This window comes from Radiomyces spectabilis (assembly GCF_025331425.1).
Source record: "Radiomyces spectabilis strain NRRL 2753 chromosome Unknown BYT42scaffold_17, whole genome shotgun sequence".
Classification (NCBI taxonomy): domain Eukaryota; kingdom Fungi; phylum Mucoromycota; class Mucoromycetes; order Mucorales; family Radiomycetaceae; genus Radiomyces; species Radiomyces spectabilis.
In genome coordinates this window covers 211051-226939 of record NW_026251942.1, presented here as the reverse complement: position 1 = coordinate 226939, position 15889 = coordinate 211051, and the positions used below count along the sequence as shown (strand labels likewise).

At 42.5% G+C, this 15889-nt stretch overlaps 5 protein-coding genes across 5 annotated transcripts; 3 read left to right on the top strand and 2 right to left on the bottom strand.

Annotated features, from left to right (window-relative positions):
• Positions 1 to 11: 11 nt before the first annotated feature.
• BYT42DRAFT_505271 (uncharacterized protein) lies at positions 12 to 1331 on the top strand (the record flags this gene model as incomplete). The annotated part of the gene is made up of 5 exons (XM_051565015.1): positions 12 to 280; positions 336 to 435; positions 494 to 590; positions 667 to 972; positions 1045 to 1331. 5 exons carry the CDS (start codon positions 12 to 14, stop codon positions 1329 to 1331), a joined length of 1059 nt encoding a protein of 352 aa, XP_051418589.1.
• Positions 1332 to 1691: 360 nt separating this feature from the next.
• On the top strand, positions 1692 to 5030 carry BYT42DRAFT_148760 (uncharacterized protein). Its single transcript, XM_051562277.1, has 12 exons — positions 1692 to 1860; positions 1933 to 2153; positions 2238 to 2548; positions 2613 to 2848; positions 2908 to 3029; positions 3091 to 3228; positions 3283 to 3502; positions 3560 to 3597; positions 3691 to 3808; positions 3881 to 4530; positions 4610 to 4848; positions 4961 to 5030. The coding sequence occupies exons 1-11, from the start codon at positions 1773 to 1775 to the stop codon at positions 4649 to 4651; spliced, it is 2184 nt and encodes a 727-aa protein (XP_051418588.1). The 5' UTR covers positions 1692 to 1772; the 3' UTR covers positions 4652 to 4848; positions 4961 to 5030.
• Positions 5031 to 5606: 576 nt separating this feature from the next.
• Positions 5607 to 7573, top strand: BYT42DRAFT_588446 (rab-GTPase-TBC domain-containing protein). The gene is made up of 8 exons (XM_051570267.1): positions 5607 to 5926; positions 6046 to 6088; positions 6190 to 6486; positions 6569 to 6647; positions 6729 to 6838; positions 6900 to 6953; positions 7021 to 7115; positions 7197 to 7573. The coding sequence occupies exons 1-8, from the start codon at positions 5726 to 5728 to the stop codon at positions 7266 to 7268; spliced, it is 951 nt and encodes a 316-aa protein (XP_051418587.1). The 5' UTR covers positions 5607 to 5725; the 3' UTR covers positions 7269 to 7573.
• On the bottom strand, positions 7555 to 8807 carry BYT42DRAFT_588440 (synaptobrevin-domain-containing protein). The gene is made up of 5 exons (XM_051570266.1): positions 8698 to 8807; positions 8423 to 8604; positions 8090 to 8221; positions 8010 to 8029; positions 7555 to 7926 (listed from the first exon to the last, which is right to left on the bottom strand). Coding segments are annotated over exons 1-5 (360 nt in total). The 5' UTR covers positions 8700 to 8807; the 3' UTR covers positions 7555 to 7902.
• A 5617-nt stretch (positions 8808 to 14424) lies between these two features.
• Positions 14425 to 14607, bottom strand: BYT42DRAFT_505314 (uncharacterized protein; the record flags this gene model as incomplete). The annotated part of the gene is made up of 1 exon (XM_051565018.1): positions 14425 to 14607. One exon carries the CDS (start codon positions 14605 to 14607, stop codon positions 14425 to 14427), a length of 183 nt encoding a protein of 60 aa, XP_051418585.1.
• Positions 14608 to 15889: the final 1282 nt, after the last annotated feature.

Sequence of the window (15889 nt, the reverse complement as noted above, 5' to 3'; positions counted from 1 at the left end):
AGTGTCTTGACATGATCCCTATCTGTATTATTGCTGCCATCTCTTTACCGGCATTCGCGTTTTTATATACTCTGCTTCTCCTGCCTTCTTTACTGACGGCCACTGCCCTGGCTCAACAACAACTCAACAATACTAACTCCGGAAATAACGGTACCAATACTACATTCAACGTCCCGCTTCGTCTATCCTGCCCTCCTTTGCTTCCACGTACCAAACCAGCCACTACCGTATGGGATCTGCGTCCGGACGATATCAAAGTAGTCGCAGGTTTGGGCGACAGGTGAGTTTCCCTATAGCGAGAAAACATGACAAGGAGCTCAAGTAAATCTATCCAGTGTCATGGCGGCTTTTGGTGCCAAAGGAATTCAGGACAATCGATTCATCAATATCGACACGATTAAAGAGAATCGTGGTGTATCGTTTGCGATGGGCGGAGTATGTATTGACTTGTCAATGCATGAGGACCAGTCATTGACACTATTTCCCATGATAGGATCCAGGAGAAGTGACGTTACCGAACATCATCAACTACTATTCGGCGGATTTATATGGCGCCTCGGTAGGCGATCAATTGTTTACTGTCTGTTTTGGTAAGTCGGAAAGTGACAATTAGGGGCTGGGAAAGCCACGACCAGTTCTGACCTTTTCTCTTTTTTCGGATACCAGGGGATCAGTTTTGTCCGCCAGGCCAGTACAAAGAATCCGTAGATATTTTGAATGCGGCGCAATCCGGAGCACGAAGCTTGAATCTGGATCACGAACTGGATTATTTATTAAAAAGATTAGACGAGGCTTACGACGATAACAGGATAAAGAAATCCGATTGGAAACTTCTCACTTTGTTTATTGGATCCAACGATGTATGTCACGCCTGCGTGGTACCTTCTTCGCTACCCCAGAGTTACGCAGTCAATGTGCTTGCCGCTGTGGAACGGATTCGTCTCAATATTCCCAATGTCCTTGTTCAAATTGGTAAGTAAAACTAAGATTCCCAAGAGGTTTGACTGTTCGTTTATCCTTGATGGTACCATGTCTTTCGTGTAGTCGGGATTTTACATGTGGAGGAGATCTTTATTGCTACGCAAGCCTATCCGCAGTATTGCCAGCCATTTGAGCGGAGTAGTTTTGTGCTTCACAACTATGAATGTGGATGCGCTCACTCGGAGACGAACCGGACGATTATGAAGAATTTGGTTCCGGCATATAATGCAGCATTGCAAGGCGTGGCTGCTTATTACAAGGATACGCGAACGGAAAACGATACATTTGCGGTGATTTACCAGCCATTACCCGCGGACATTAGCACGTTTCCCATTCAAGCAATAAGGTAGGACCAAATCTGCTCTATTCCTCCTCGGAAATACCTTGTATCAACCTTTTGGCTTTTTTTTTTTTTTTGATTGATAGTGATGTCGATTGTTTTCACCCGTCCACTTTGGCCCACTCGTGGTTTTCAAAACAATTATGGTAAAAAAGTTATATCATTGCAGTTTGCTTTGTTTATCATTAACCATTCCAGAGTAGGCGATTTTTGTTCATGACTTCGAGTCAAAAACCGACGTCATTAGTCTTCAATTCGGAAGATACGATCTTTTGTCCGACGGAAAACGACCGATTTCAGTTGGCCTAGGTATCCTTAGCATGAAAAAAAACCCAAACTCAGCATCATCATTTTAGCTTTTCCAAGAAATAAAGAAAAAAAAAACTTTTTTTTTGTTCCTTTCTACCGTATTGTCGCTTGAAATAAGCTTTTTCTTTCTTGTTCATTGCCAATGGAATCATCTTGTGCCATTTTGCTCGGAACGCCACCTGCGTCGTGGCCCGATAATACACCGTGTCGTGTGCACCACACTATTTCTGGTAAGAAAAAGAAAAAAATCGTGTTCCTGCTCCGTTTTCCCAACTGACATGTCGTTTGTCCGATATAAAAAGAACCCGTGTCGCGTCACGTTGAACCTGTGAATCAGTACTTTTTGGCTCATGCACGTCGTCTTTTGCACAAACGGAGCTTTTCAGAAGACGAGCGGTTGGAAGCCGAGAAAAAGGCAGCCCAGATCCAACAGGAACAACAACAAGTGGATGCCGCCATCGATTTTGAGGAAGAGCCACGCGAGACTCGCAAACTCATCAGTCTCGATCCCAAAGACTGGAAGGTACGCTCAACAAACAGAGTTATAAACCATGGCAATGCATCAAAATATGGAAAACAGGGAATAACTGACAAATTGGGTTTGCAGAGACATGATTTGTATGCCATTCTTGGTTTGGGAGCACTGCGTTATCGAGCCACGCCTGAACAAATTAAACTGGCTCACAAGCGCAAAGTATTGAGACACCATCCTGATAAGAAAGCGCATACCGAGGGAGGTATTCACGATGATTCCTTCTTCAAGTGTATCTCAAAAGCGTACGGTATCCTGTCCGATCCCGCCAAGCGTCCTTTGTATGATTCCATCGACTTTGGCCTGACCGATCCACAGCCACCTAAGATGGCCAAAGGAGATGATTTCTTCACCACCTTTCAGCCTATTTTTGATTTTGAATCTCGGTAAGAAAAAAAGGAACCACCATCAAACAGGGTACTCAACCGACTATTACTCCGAATTTTCTAGTTTTTCAAAGGCAAAAGATGTGCCTAGACTGGGAGACATGAACACCACCGAGGATGAGGTGGTTCGTTTTTACGATTTTTGGTTCAATTTCGACTCATGGCGAAGCTTTGAGTATCTTAACAAGGATGAGGATGAAGGTGAAACGCGCGACGACAAGCGACAAATTGCCAAAAAGAATCGTGCGGAACAAGCCAAACGGAAGAAAGAGGATACTGCCCGTTTACGTATCATTGTTGGTAAGTCGTCCTCATGAATTTGGTTGACGTGCCTGAAATAAAACTGTGTTGTTATTCAGAGAAAGCGCAAGCGGCCGATCCACGACTGAAAATATTCAAGGAGGAAAAGAAAAAGGCCAAGGAGCAAAAGAAAAAGGAAAGGGAAGAAGCGGCCAAGGCGGCCGAAGAACAAAAGAAAAAGGTAGATGTAAATTTGGACAAGCCCATTCATTGCGTGCGATGCTAACTCGAGAAAAAAAAAGGACGACGAACAATTCAAGCTGGACCAGGAAAAACAGGAGGAATTGAAACGCCAAGAAGCGACTGAATTGAAAAAGCAAAAAGAAAGAACCAAAAAGCTCGTCCGAAAGGAACGAAAAGCCATCAAAGCCTTGATCAAGGTAATCGACGACCAGTCCCTTTTTCCGGCCGGATGTTGACTGAATTGTCATTAGGAACGTTTACAACCGACAAGTGACGTTGTGGAAGAGGCTCAGATGGCCGATCTCGAATTAATTTTCGAAACCATGGATCTGGATGCCATTGAAGCGTGGAGAAAAGAACTAGAAACGGCCGGGATTGCCGAAACTCGTGAAAAAATCACTGATAAAGCGAATCAACTCGTTCAACGGCGTCTACAAAAGAGCAGCAACTTTAGCCATTTTGAAATCAAAGGTTGGTAGCTTGAGCTTGGGTTTGGGATATCAAGTGTGCTGACAAACGAATAAATAGCCGAGATCACACCCCCAGACTTGGAGAACAAATCAAAGGCAAATGCTGAGAGCGAAACAGGACGAAGCAAGGATGCGGGTCGTACCTGGGAAGCGACGGAACTGTCAGCACTTATCAAGGCCACGAAAAAGTATCCTGTAGGCACCGTTAATAGATGGCAAGTGGTGGCGGATTATGTGGCGGATCATGCAGGTGTAGCTGTACGAACCGAAGAGGAACTAATTCAAAAAGTGGGCGAATTGAAGAAAGGTAATTTATTTTTGACGAGTCCAAACACAGAAGAAAAGGCAATAATAACTAATACCATGTTCTCGCTACAAGGTACTTCGGGATTGGCGGATCACGAAAAGGATCAACTGCAGCACTTGAAAAAGCACAATGATGATAAGCATTTGGTCGAAGAGCCCACGATCAATTACGATTATAATGAACCTGCATCAACCGCCAAACCCGCCAAACCCGCCAAGGCAGCCAGGCCGGTGGAGGTCGCGGAACCAAAGAAAAAGAGCACTCCTCTCAACAAAGCTCAACCTGTCCCGACCGCAGCACCTACTACGGCAGGTCCCAAGATGCAAGTTAAACTGGTTAAACCTCAAGTAGCCAAACCTGAGACAAAGCCAACCGTTACCAAGACGCCCGTCAACGTTGTAGCGGCGCAAACTGCCAAGCCTTTGACTACCAGCGTACCTGCAAATGCAGCAAAGAAATCACCTCCCAAACCAGTGGAGAAACCATTGACACCGGTGAATACTCCCAGCGGTAGTAAGCCGCAACCGTCACCGACGATTCCGGAGCCTAAGCCTGCTGTAATTCCTGTCGTACCACGACCGTGGAATAATGAAGAGCAGCAAGCGTTGGAGCATGCATTGCAAACGTACCCACCGAACTGGACCGGGGAAGGCGATCGATGGGATCACATCGCATCCTTGGTTCAAGGCCGAACAAAGAAGGAATGTAAACTGCGTGTGAAGGTACAGTATAGTTTCGCAGCAACAAAAAGAATAGGAAGCGTAGTATATGTCCAGTTACTAACAAACAATCGATCCACAGGCGATTTTGCAAGAAATGCGAGCCAAGAAAATGAACCAATAGAGTCAACATATGGGGAACTGTACATGATGGTATGTAAAGCGATCAAAATAAACTGGAATCATTCCATGGATTCGTGTAGGAGCCGTCTCCGGCAGGCGGCATCTACACTCGTCCTTGATTTTAAAAACGCAGCGCAGCCATTACTCGTCATTTGATACTGTTAACGAAGTCAGCACTGACGTTGTTCATGTACCCTAGTGAGTGTTGAGGGTTGTGATCTTTTTTTTTCTTTTTTTGACCTTTCATCACATATGAAATTCCATACACTACGTACAGTAGGAAAGTATCAACGTTTAATTCTCCCTGTAGTAACATTGACGTCGCCTTTGATATAGAAAAAAGGTACTGTTGCTGTTGTACTGTAATTACGATAATCTTTTTCTTTTATGCAGGACATAGGTATGATAGCGGCCACCAAGGGTTGAGTTGACCTAAGTGGTGGATTGCTGGACTCTAGGTCGCTCACGTTATTGGGATTACATGAGTACGTGGTACCCAACTGTGAGACGATGCATTGATGCGGTCATTTAAATAAATAAAAAGATAGACCAAGACTACAGTGTCAAGGCTTATCCAAGTGACATCATCTGATGATAGGGTTTTGCCAATCTATTCGTGATCATCAAATCGATCGGCCGTTATCTCACTAAAGTTGGGGTGCGGGGTAATTTATGAAATAGTTTCCCAGGTTGGGCAATACTAGTGCGCAATGATGATCAAGCAACCAATGACATGGAAACATGCAATAACAAACATGTACATTGCGTAATACGTAATGATACATCATTTCCCATCCGTAACTGTTAACGAAAAATGAAGGTCTTCATAGAAAGAAAACTAATGTATGTTTCCTTGAAAGAATTTCGATTGGAAAAAAAAAAAAGAAAAACAAACCACCACCCCCGATCGAGGAGGTGAACCGGGAATATTTTCGACACCCGAAAACTATCGGTTGTATTTTTTTTTTGGTCAAATGGGTTTGGCTTTAACTGACCTTTCTCCTCTGTCGTTCGCATTCCCTTTTTTATTCCATCTTAGTTTTCAGTCCAACTGTCTACTTGTTTTGTTGTTTCCATGATCCAACTCTCAAGTCATTCTACAGCCCTCGGCAGAGCTCAGTCACAAAAGGACGAAATATCACGAACTATGTCGGATCAAGACGAACTACTCTCCAATCTAAATGACTTTAACGAGATCCTTCAATCCGAAGTCTACGTCGACCTCGATCGTTTGCGAATATTGGCTCGTCACGGTATACCCGATCAGCTCCGTGGGGTAAGCCGTCTTTTTTATCTCTTCTTTTTGTTGTGGCAGCAAGACGATGATAATTCTTCCTCCGGTTATTTTCCCCTACATTTTTTTGCTTATCCTGCATTTTTATTTTCTGATTACAGGAAGTTTGGAAGTACTTACTAGGCGTTCAAGAAGCTGATCGTTGTAAGTCTTGGCTACGTCCAATTTTTTTAAGGCATTGAAACCGGGGGGCCATTTATTGATTTGCGTTCTTGTGTGTGTGTGTGTGTTTGTGCACCTCCCAGCCAAAGAACTCAGTCGATCCAAAGCACGAAGTGAAGAATACGAACAAATTGATAAAGTCGATCCCGAAGTGGCCAAACGAATCCGAAGTGAAGTGACCCGATATCAACGTCGAGTCCGGCAATTGGAAGGAAAAGTTTATGCTGCGGCATTTGAGAACGTCATTCTTGCCTATCTCAACACCAACCGTGATGTGGAATATAACCCTGCCTTGATTTCTTTGTGTGCACCTTTCATCTATGTTCTCGATAAAGAATGCGACGCCTTCTTCTGCTTTGAACGCATGATGCAAGCCATCGGTAAGTCATCAGAAAACCCCCCAAAAAAAGAAACCCTGTTTCTTTATCTCATAAACTTTAAAACAAAAACCTACTTTCATAGAGGAATTTTATACCACCAATACCATAAAAGAACGAGTCGCAAACTTTATGACCCTGTTTCGATATGTATTGCCTGAACTGTAAGCATTTCTTACACATACGACGATTGATTGCTGATCGCTTTACTGATGGATTTCTTTTTTTTTTGGTTTTTATTACAGTTGCAGTTATTTCGAAGATGAAGAAGTCGATTTAAATGAATGGGTCACATCATGGTTACAAAATTTACTTGCCAAGGAAATGCGATTTGATGATTTACTTCGATTATGGGGTAAGTTTACCTTACTCATCCTATCCTTGGCACATTACTGACGTTCATTGGATTCTTACAGATTCTTATTTCGCCATGATGGATCCCTTAAATTTCCATCCGTTTGTGTGCTTATGTAAGACAGATAAGGCCGATCTTTTTGATCGAACGAGAAAAAAATTAAACCACTGTGGGTGACATAGCTATATTGCGCAACGCCAAGGAGAATTTGGAAGATCTTGAACAATCAGAAATCCGGACGGTGTTGCTTCGACTTCCCAACTTGAACATGCGCATGGTAAAAACAGACTAATGTGCTGCGTGTGTGAAAAAAATTGAATGAGGCTAATTTGCTGACTCGCTTCCTCGGAAAATTTAGGTTATCACCGAAGCATATAATTTGCGGCATGAAACTCTCGAACGACAAATGTCTGAAGATGGAGACTTGTGAAAAAAAAAAAACACTTGTCCCTCCTCCCCCCGAATTCCCTGGGAAGCCAGAGAAATCAATCATTGTTAACATTGCATTCTATCGTTTATCCTCTTTTTTTATTATTATTAGCCCTCATTATTTTCTTCTGATCCAATCCAACATTGATTTGACCCTGGATTGACCTTTTTCATTCTGATTGAATGGATCGGCTGTTATATTTAGCATGCATGTGACAGCCACCGATAACACTGAGCATGCCACGGAATATGATTTGATCCGATCAGTGCGGCCATGATCAGAAGATAAAAAAAAAAAAAAAAAAAGAGGGTCGAGAGAAAAAAAGGAGATGCAGTATTCTTTTGTGCAGAGATCAATCACTGCCTACCATGATACCCTGAAGAGCGTTTCTGCGTTCGTGAAGATAACGTCGTATTGCATTGAAGTATAACGAAATAGTTTACGAGTAGATTTATGAATAAAAATGTTTATACTATGTAAATAAAAAACAAAAAAACTCTGTCGAGAAAGGAGAAAAAAAAAAGCAGCTTTTTGCAGCATGGCAAAGGCTTGGTGTGATTGTAATAAACTTTTTTTTTTTGGCTTGGTTTGGATAGCGTCTTTTTTCGAGATCGATAGCCCAACGATGAGCAGTTTACTGGTTGTTATCCTTGTGGGTCTAGTATAAAAATATTTGTTAATAAACGATCTCTTCCTCCCTTGGGTTCTAATGAAAAAAAAAAATTAATGAAGCTAAAATACCTGTGTTCCTACAATGGAGCCTAAAGTGCCAATGGGGTCAGTCTTCGTTCTCCGGGAGTGGGATGTAAATTCTCACTTACCGATAATAATGGCCAGGATCACAATGATAGTGACAGCAATGATAATCTTCCACTTCAAATCCTTCCACCACATTCTCTTTCGAACTTGGTTCGCACCACGACGGAAATGGCCTGCAGTCGATTGCAGGTCCTCTAACAAAAAAATGAAAACCGATACAGTCAGACGTCCGATTTCTTTTGGGGAATCATGTGTCACCTATTTCCTTTTTTTCCCCTCTCTCTCTTTTTTTTCTCGTCACTTCCGCCGGCGGCTCCGTTCATCCTTTGGGATATTCTCTCGTTTTGTTTCCCAGGACCCTGTTTCTTTGCTGAGGTGATCAAAAAAGTGTGTACCTGTTTTGCCTCTCAGATCGTCGAGTCGTTCACCACGCTGCATGACCTTGTCGATGTTTTCCTGCATGATATTGACGACTTCATCGACCTGTTGCTGGACACGCTGTGTTTTGTTTTGGCCTCCGGCACCTTGAGCGGCACCGCGCTGGTTGTTGGGAATATAGGGATCGTAAGGTTCGGACCTACCATGAGCGATAAGAAAACCATAAAGAAAAAGTAGTATATGTGAGTGGGTTATAAAAGCAGAAACACGGTGTTTGCAATTAAAGGCTTACATTAGAGAAACAAAGTCAACAAGAGCAAAAAAGAAGAAGAAGCGGGAAAAGTAAAAGAAAAAAAAAAGCTCTAAAAAAAGAAAGCCAAGCAAAGAAACTGGACAGAAAAAATCTCAGTAGGGCGGGCATTGGAGCCGCCGCACCACAAAAGCCAAGCTCAGCTACGTCATAACCTACGAAATGCAGATTCATGTCATCAATTTCCCAAGTTTATAAGTGCTTATATGCCATCAGCAACTTCTTCCGTTATCGCGACCGATATACTGTTCTTCCTCTTTATGTCGTCTTTACTGAAACACATTCCTCAAGCAATTAAGCACTGTTACGAGAGTAGAACGTATCTCTTTTAACATTTTGCCTCTCTATAGCTTGCGGTCTTCTCGATACCTCAGATTCGGTTGGAATCTACGCCAACAGATGTTGTGCACAATCATACTTTTCGTCGTGGAACAAGTTGTAATTAGGCGATGATGCCAGAGATAGTGGCGCGTTTTTGATGTCATAACGACGAAACGACATGTTTGCTGCCCCGACTGTACATCCGCAACGGGTTACGAGGATCTCGAAAGAAATGTGATATGACTGAACACATGCAGGACATCTTGAAAAATATTCAGATTGAGCCTTTTCTGACAAATCTTTCCCCAATCGATTGATGAATAACGGAGAGCAAGGTTAATGTTTGAGCAACAGACCAATCAGACACTTTGCTCTGACAACGAGGCCTTGACGTCTGTAACATCCTGAACTAAGAACTGAGCTTCGTATGAGTAGATCCGGAACAATGAAATTCTTTTTCATCATCGCTTTTTGTTTCGAGTTGTGTAGATGTAAAGGCCGTCCATAAGCTTTTGAAGAAGGAATCTTGGCTTTTTGACAATGTCGACGAGCGTGTTCTCCTCTAACAAGGCAACCATTTTCATGCTGTTTCAAATACAGTGGTTACGAGTTATCGCTGGTAGCATTTATGAGCCTGAGGCAACCTGGAGCAAGTTCATCTACTGTACAGCGTAGTTTCCAAGCGCTTATACAATCTTCATACGCTATTTTCGAATAAAAATAATTAGTTTCGTACAGCTCGTAAGAGGCAATCCATTTACCTAATACCTGCAATATTGTTAATAGCAAAATGCAAAAGTTCCTGGTTACTATATATTTTGCCAATGCTCGCTTATCGCGAAGATTACCTTTCAGTGGATGAATCACAGGTAGCCTAAAGATAAACTCTGTTACGAAATGATAATAACGGCTACAAAAAAGTTCCAAGGTCAGCAAGAACGAGGACATGAACATGCACAAGCACTTGCGATCGTGGTCCTTCCCGAGGCACTTTCATGACTATCTTTATGCCCGTTCCTGCGCTGTTCATACGCTGTAATGAAGTGTTTCCCTAAAAGAATCAAATAGTGGTGTATTTTTCTTTGTAAGGGGCAATTAGGGTGAAAGTCGTTGTAAAAAATGTTTTTGGGGTGGGTTGTGCTATCATAATGATGTTTTGAAGAGGTTTTTGGTTGCATTTTGGGTTTTACGGTAGATTGTTGAAAATTGGTATTGAGATTCAAAAACCTGATTTATTTGCAAGTAGGAGAACACACTGCTTGACTATTTGCATGAACTAACAAGCCGTACACCCGCTGTGCAATGGATGCCGCCTGCCACCGGAGGTCGCCCTCTTACATTGAGCGACTTTCGTCAGACAAAAAGCCTAACGCATACACGGCATAACCTGGGCGAGAACTCTTGACGGAACTTCGGTATATTAATGACAACCTTATGGCATACGTTGCAACGTGATTTGTTTCTGAACACGCGCAGGGCAGCACTGGTTCCCCCCCTCAGTTCCATCCCGCCCAGGCTATGATAGATCTAGAAAGATGTGTGGGTATGTTGGGTATTTAAAAAAAATGAGTTAGTAAGCTCTTTGATTGATTCAAATTTTCGTCAAGATATTTTACCTTTGTTATTTGAAGTTTTCGATAGCCATTGATCGCTTGACATGACTTGGATTATATGACATTGAAAAAATTTTGAATTAGTATACGTTCATTATATCATAGCAAAGGAAAAGAAATTGGACTTGCCTTTGAACCAAATGGTGTACCGGAAAAAAAAAACGGTGAATACGGACCGCCAGGTAAGCTTCTTCTTCGATGCGGAAAATAAAATTGCTTCCAGGGACAGTTAAGCGATGGATCGGTGGTGTCAGCTTGAGCAGGCAAAAAATATTGACGTGGCCAGAAGTGACGGTAACTTCGAGTTGGATTCCAGATATAGAGAGTCCCCCGAATAAAAAGAAAGAAACAAATAAAGTACATGATGATAAAAAAACAATGATCGCGTCAGTAAAAACCTCATAAAAAACCCTGTGGGAAAAAAAGAGGAAAAGACTGCGAAAAGAATATGTACATGAAATATAAAATACAAAATACAAACTATAAACTACAAAATAAATAATCGGGAAGACATCTCGAATACCATATGATGAGAAGCAATCCAAAGGAGAGGAACATGAAGAGGACACGTAAGCGTTTTTCTGATTAAAAAAAGAGCCACACCACCAACGATGGCCTTTGATGTCATCCGGTTTCGCCAGATGGATGGCGAGAGAAAGTCAACTTGTAGTATCCAGAACTTGTCATGCGAAAAGAAAATGGAAACCGGAAGCTGGAAGAAGGATGGAAGTAAAGGAGAGGTAAGTCTGTTTTGCCGGAGCAAAATCGATGGTAGACCACTCGACACTTACCTTTTTGAGGATGGTAGTCGATTTAAATACACGGGATAAGAATGGTCTGGATGATGGATGCGGATGGGATCTTGCTACAATGATAGTGAGGGTTTATCAAGCAAACAGAAAGAGAGAGAGAAAATCAAAAGAAGAAAGAAGACAAAAATATATGATTCTCCATGGATGAAACAATAGTCACCCCACTGATGCATGAATTCATAGATCGAAGCACGTCTGCTTGTGTATTATTCGATTCATTGAAAATGAAAGAGAATGAAAGGACATATACAGTATAACTGACAAATAAAAACAAATTGAATGATGCTACAGAAGAACGCCAGTCGTATCATCAACCACTTTTCTTCAAAAAGAGCTTACTCACATTTTTATTCGAAAGACGACGATACTCTGTTTAACCACAACTGGCGCAAACGGCATCTTGCTGCTAATTGTTTCGCCTATTATCGTGAAAGTGGGCAGCGAGGCATGGTTGAAAGATAAAAAAAAAGGTTTAACAGGTCCTGATAACTTAGTGTAGATACAAAATCGTTAATTTCCCAAAGATTTTAATTATGTAGAGATAGGTGGAGCCCGTGATCTTCAAGATCACAATTGGGGATATTTATTGGTAGACTTCAGGGTATACTATATTTTTGGTGAAAATTTTCATTTGAACTGCTGTGGATCAGGTATCTCCGCCGATACGATAGAATCGTAGTGCTCTGGAGTCACAGGTTTATCAACTTCTTTTAAAATGAGTAGAATATGCGCATGAGGCAATCCTCTTTTTTGGAACTCGACGGTATAAACGTAGCCAATTACTTTTCCAAGTGTATGGTTTTTTGTTAGATCCTTCAAAAGAGCTCTGAGCTTGAGGTTGAAAACTCGTGCTGTCAAATCTGGCCGATCAGATACTGTCTGTGAAGCAAGAAGCTCATTCCGAATTTCTGGCCATTTTGGATTACACGTGAATGTAATGAAGAGGTCAGGCTTTCCGAAACATCTGACGATACTCATTGCATCTTGGTATAGCTATTGCATGTTTCGAGGGCTGCCAATGAATGACGACGGAAGGATGACAGGCTGACCGATGGAATTTCATATTTATATTGTTGTCGTCAAGTTGGAGAGCATCTTGTACGCCTGAATACACATCAGCACGCAGTCGGACTGGTTGAGGCGAAGGTAATTGAGGCGGTTTTGTTCCATCTTGGCATATATATCTACGATATACTGCTGAAAGAGTCGGCCAAAGAGGTGCAAGTGGTGTCCATCATTTCGATACATCAATCTGAAACTGTAGTAGTTCATCACGGTGACTTTCTCGTTTCTGGTCGATCGAGTTTCAATGTTCCACCCAGGGTCGCCTTCAGGAAACATCAGCACGTAATGGAGTGGGTCATATAGGCGATGCATCTCACTGATTGATGTCAGTTGGTCACTACGCGTACAGATCACAATATCCCTTCCAGAGGACTCTGCGTTGTCACCGATAATGACACCAATTTCAGAAGCATTTGGTGCATTATAGCGTCGTGGATCTGGGGCATCGTCAGCTCGAATAATCATTCTGATGTTGGAAGCACCACCATTATCCTGTATGTATTGGGCCATTGTCTTGAAAAGATGGACGAAAGGATTGGTTTCATGCATTAATTGCTGAAGTACTTCCAAGGTGTCTCGCGCGAGATGGCTTGCAATTGCATGTCGATTTGATATTTTCGTTGTCAGTATCATGGACGTATATTTGTGCAAATGCAGGTCGTTGGCCATTAGCAGGAAGTAGTGATCCCATCAAGTGGTAAACACTTCCATGAATACGGAAGCAGTAAGCGCCCCGTCTGCCATTCATTACACTTTCGTCTAAATTTACACCAAGAGAAGTAAAACTGAGAGCACTACAATAAGCTCTGATCTTTAGCCGGAAATCTTTGCTTGCGCCCCAGTCCCTGTCAAAAGCGAGGCAATCAAAGGAGGGGTGGGTTTGAGAGGAGAAAGTACAAATTGACCATTTCCACAACAGAGCTGAAACTTAGAATCATTGATAGTACTTCCAGCAATTTTTTCTCCACTCCACGTTCGTGCCTGACAGTGGCTGCAGATGACATTCATGGCTCCTACATCATGAAGATTTGGCATCGAGACATTGGGATCGCGAGCCACATTGGGCCTAGAATTGAAATTTTCTGTATTTCCGTCTTGATTATGAAGGGGACAATGGCGGTTTGAGCGACGACGATGTCCTGTTTGACCACAACTGGTGCAAACCGCATTTTGCTGCTCATTATTTCGCCCATTATTTATAGTAGTGTTTCGTGGAGAGAAATTTGGGCAACGACGATTGGTAGAACGCTGGTGATCGTTGCCGTTGCAAGATGGGCAGCGAGGCATGGTTCAAAGATGAACAAAAAAAAAGGCACCAGTCAAAAGAATTGAGATTCTAATGACTTGGTGTATTGCAAAAAGATATTAAGAGGTTCTGATAGCTTAGTGTAGTTGAAGAAGAGGTTCTGAAGAGAGAAGGCACAAAAAAAAGGCCGATAGCTTAGTGTGGAAGTCATGTGATTTACAAATTGCTAATTTTTCAAAGATTTTAGCGATTGAGCTTGAGGAAATGGAATAAAGAAAGGAATTGGACCTAGATAATAAACAATACAGCGTGGTTTAACTAAACAAATCATATAATAACACGGTCCGCTCATGCATAAAAGGAAGTGCAGATCATGAGCAACTCCAAGTGACCGGTTTTTACAAAACGTGAATCATGTGATCTATTTTGTTTTAGCCAATCAGCAGCCTTAAAAACATTTATTATCCAATCAACAACGCCAACTTAGCGGACAATAAAGTGACTGCGAACTAAAATTCAAACATTTTAATAAGGGTAGAGATTTAGAAACCAACAGGCTTGTAATGAGCCACATAAAATTGAATGTAAAATGTGATTCTCATCACATTATCCAACCGCCAACCGATGGAAATTCTAGTAAGCATCAACCCTACTATGAGTTTGCTTGACCTGTGCGTTGAATTTCCTTTAGTAGCCTTCCGTTGTGGTCGCAGAGCTGGTAAGTACCGTCTGAGAAACCAGCAATAACCATGAAAGGTTCAGTTTTGAAATTTGGTGAGAGTTTGTGCTTCTTCTTGTGCAAAACACGCATGACCCAAGTTCCCGGCGGTAGCATCTCATCATCTCTGTCCTGGTCCTGTTGCACCTACAGACGAGAGTGGATAAAATTGGCCCGGCGTTTTTTTTTTTTGTTCGCTCATCATATTGAGATGGTGCCAACAAGGTGTGATATGTTTACATAGTTCAGATCTGAGGACAATGAAATAAAACCACCAGACCAGACTTGCCATTTGATGGGGCATTCGTATAGGAAATGGGACATAGGCGAAACATAGGCGAAAAGAATTTCGTGCGTCAAGTGAGGAAGTTTATTATATGGAGAAGCCGATAGCGAATCTTGCGAAGAGGCGATAACCGCTTGCATTCTGTCCGGCATGGACTCGATCAGCTTGTTCCAGTCTTCTGGTTCCAAGCTGTTCCACGCTTCTAAAATTACCGACCGAAACTGCGCCAAAGCCATCCCAATCTTGAACTTGGCGCCCACACGAGCCTTCATCTTTCGCCATAAATTCTCGATAGGATTGAGGTCCGGATATTGTGCTGGCCAATCCAGCTTCTGCAACGACGGAATTAGCATTTCCCCCAGAAGGTTCGCCAATTCTTGCAATGGATTTTCTAGTCGATATTGTCGATGATAGAGAGGTCTTCTGCTTCACCAAAACTTTCGACAATTGTCGGGAGATGCCGACGGTAATGACTTTGTTTCTCCACCTTGTTACAAATGTTCACGACGACATGTTTTTTGAATGTTGCTTGTGTGCCGTAAAAGATGACTTGACGAGCTATGACGAACTATGTTTTTGAAAAAGTCTCGCGCGCAGCTTGGCACCTGATTCCGTGGCTCTGGTTCTTTAGTACTTCGCAAGCGTCCAGATTGATAGCCGTTGGTGGATGAAGTGGGCCGTCGAAACTGAGCTTGCTCGACACAATGTGTACGTTGAAAGCCTATGGAGCTTTGATCGTAGTTGCCGCAATTGACAGAGCACATCAGATACATTCGTTCGCCAGCGTCCTTTTCGAAATGTGCTTGGACCAACTTGAACGTTTACAGATTGGTTCCGAGGAATATGCTTGATGTGGCCAGCAGCACCAATCGTCAGCTTTCGGCTGTTGTCATAGTTATTCACTGCAACTGTCAACCTTTTGTAACGGTCTTTTGCTACGTTGGGAAGAGTAGTGCGCCAATGCTGTTCGTGATGTGCATCCGTTTCTGGCGACCGGCCGTACACCTCTACAGTCTTGACGACAAGTATTTGATGAGGGTTCATAATTATTGCTCCAGCAAAAGAGTGGAAACAGCGTATCGCATTTGTGGATATAGATGCCAGTCTTCGTTG

Bases quoted from the DNA above. Each gene is read 5' to 3' on its own strand.
- BYT42DRAFT_148760 (XM_051562277.1), top strand. From the start codon at position 1,773: ATGGAATCATCTTGTGCCATTTTGCTCGGAACGCCACCTGCGTCGTGG. The intron at 2,549-2,612 runs GTAAGAAAAAAA...CGAATTTTCTAG, and splicing joins ATTTTTGATTTTGAATCTCG to TTTTTCAAAGGCAAAAGATG. The intron at 2,849-2,907 runs GTAAGTCGTCCT...GTTGTTATTCAG, and splicing joins CCGTTTACGTATCATTGTTG to AGAAAGCGCAAGCGGCCGAT.
- BYT42DRAFT_588446 (XM_051570267.1), top strand. From the start codon at position 5,726: ATGATCCAACTCTCAAGTCATTCTACAGCCCTCGGCAGAGCTCAGTCA. The intron at 6,954-7,020 runs GTAAGACAGATA...TGGGTGACATAG, and splicing joins CCATCCGTTTGTGTGCTTAT to CTATATTGCGCAACGCCAAG. The intron at 7,116-7,196 runs GTAAAAACAGAC...CGGAAAATTTAG, and splicing joins CCAACTTGAACATGCGCATG to GTTATCACCGAAGCATATAA.
- BYT42DRAFT_588440 (XM_051570266.1), bottom strand. The intron at 8,222-8,422 runs GTACACACTTTT...TTTTTTTGTTAG, and splicing joins CGATCTGAGAGGCAAAACAG to AGGACCTGCAATCGACTGCA. The intron at 7,927-8,009 runs GTATTTTAGCTT...TTTTTATACTAG, and splicing joins GCTCCATTGTAGGAACACAG to ACCCACAAGGATAACAACCA.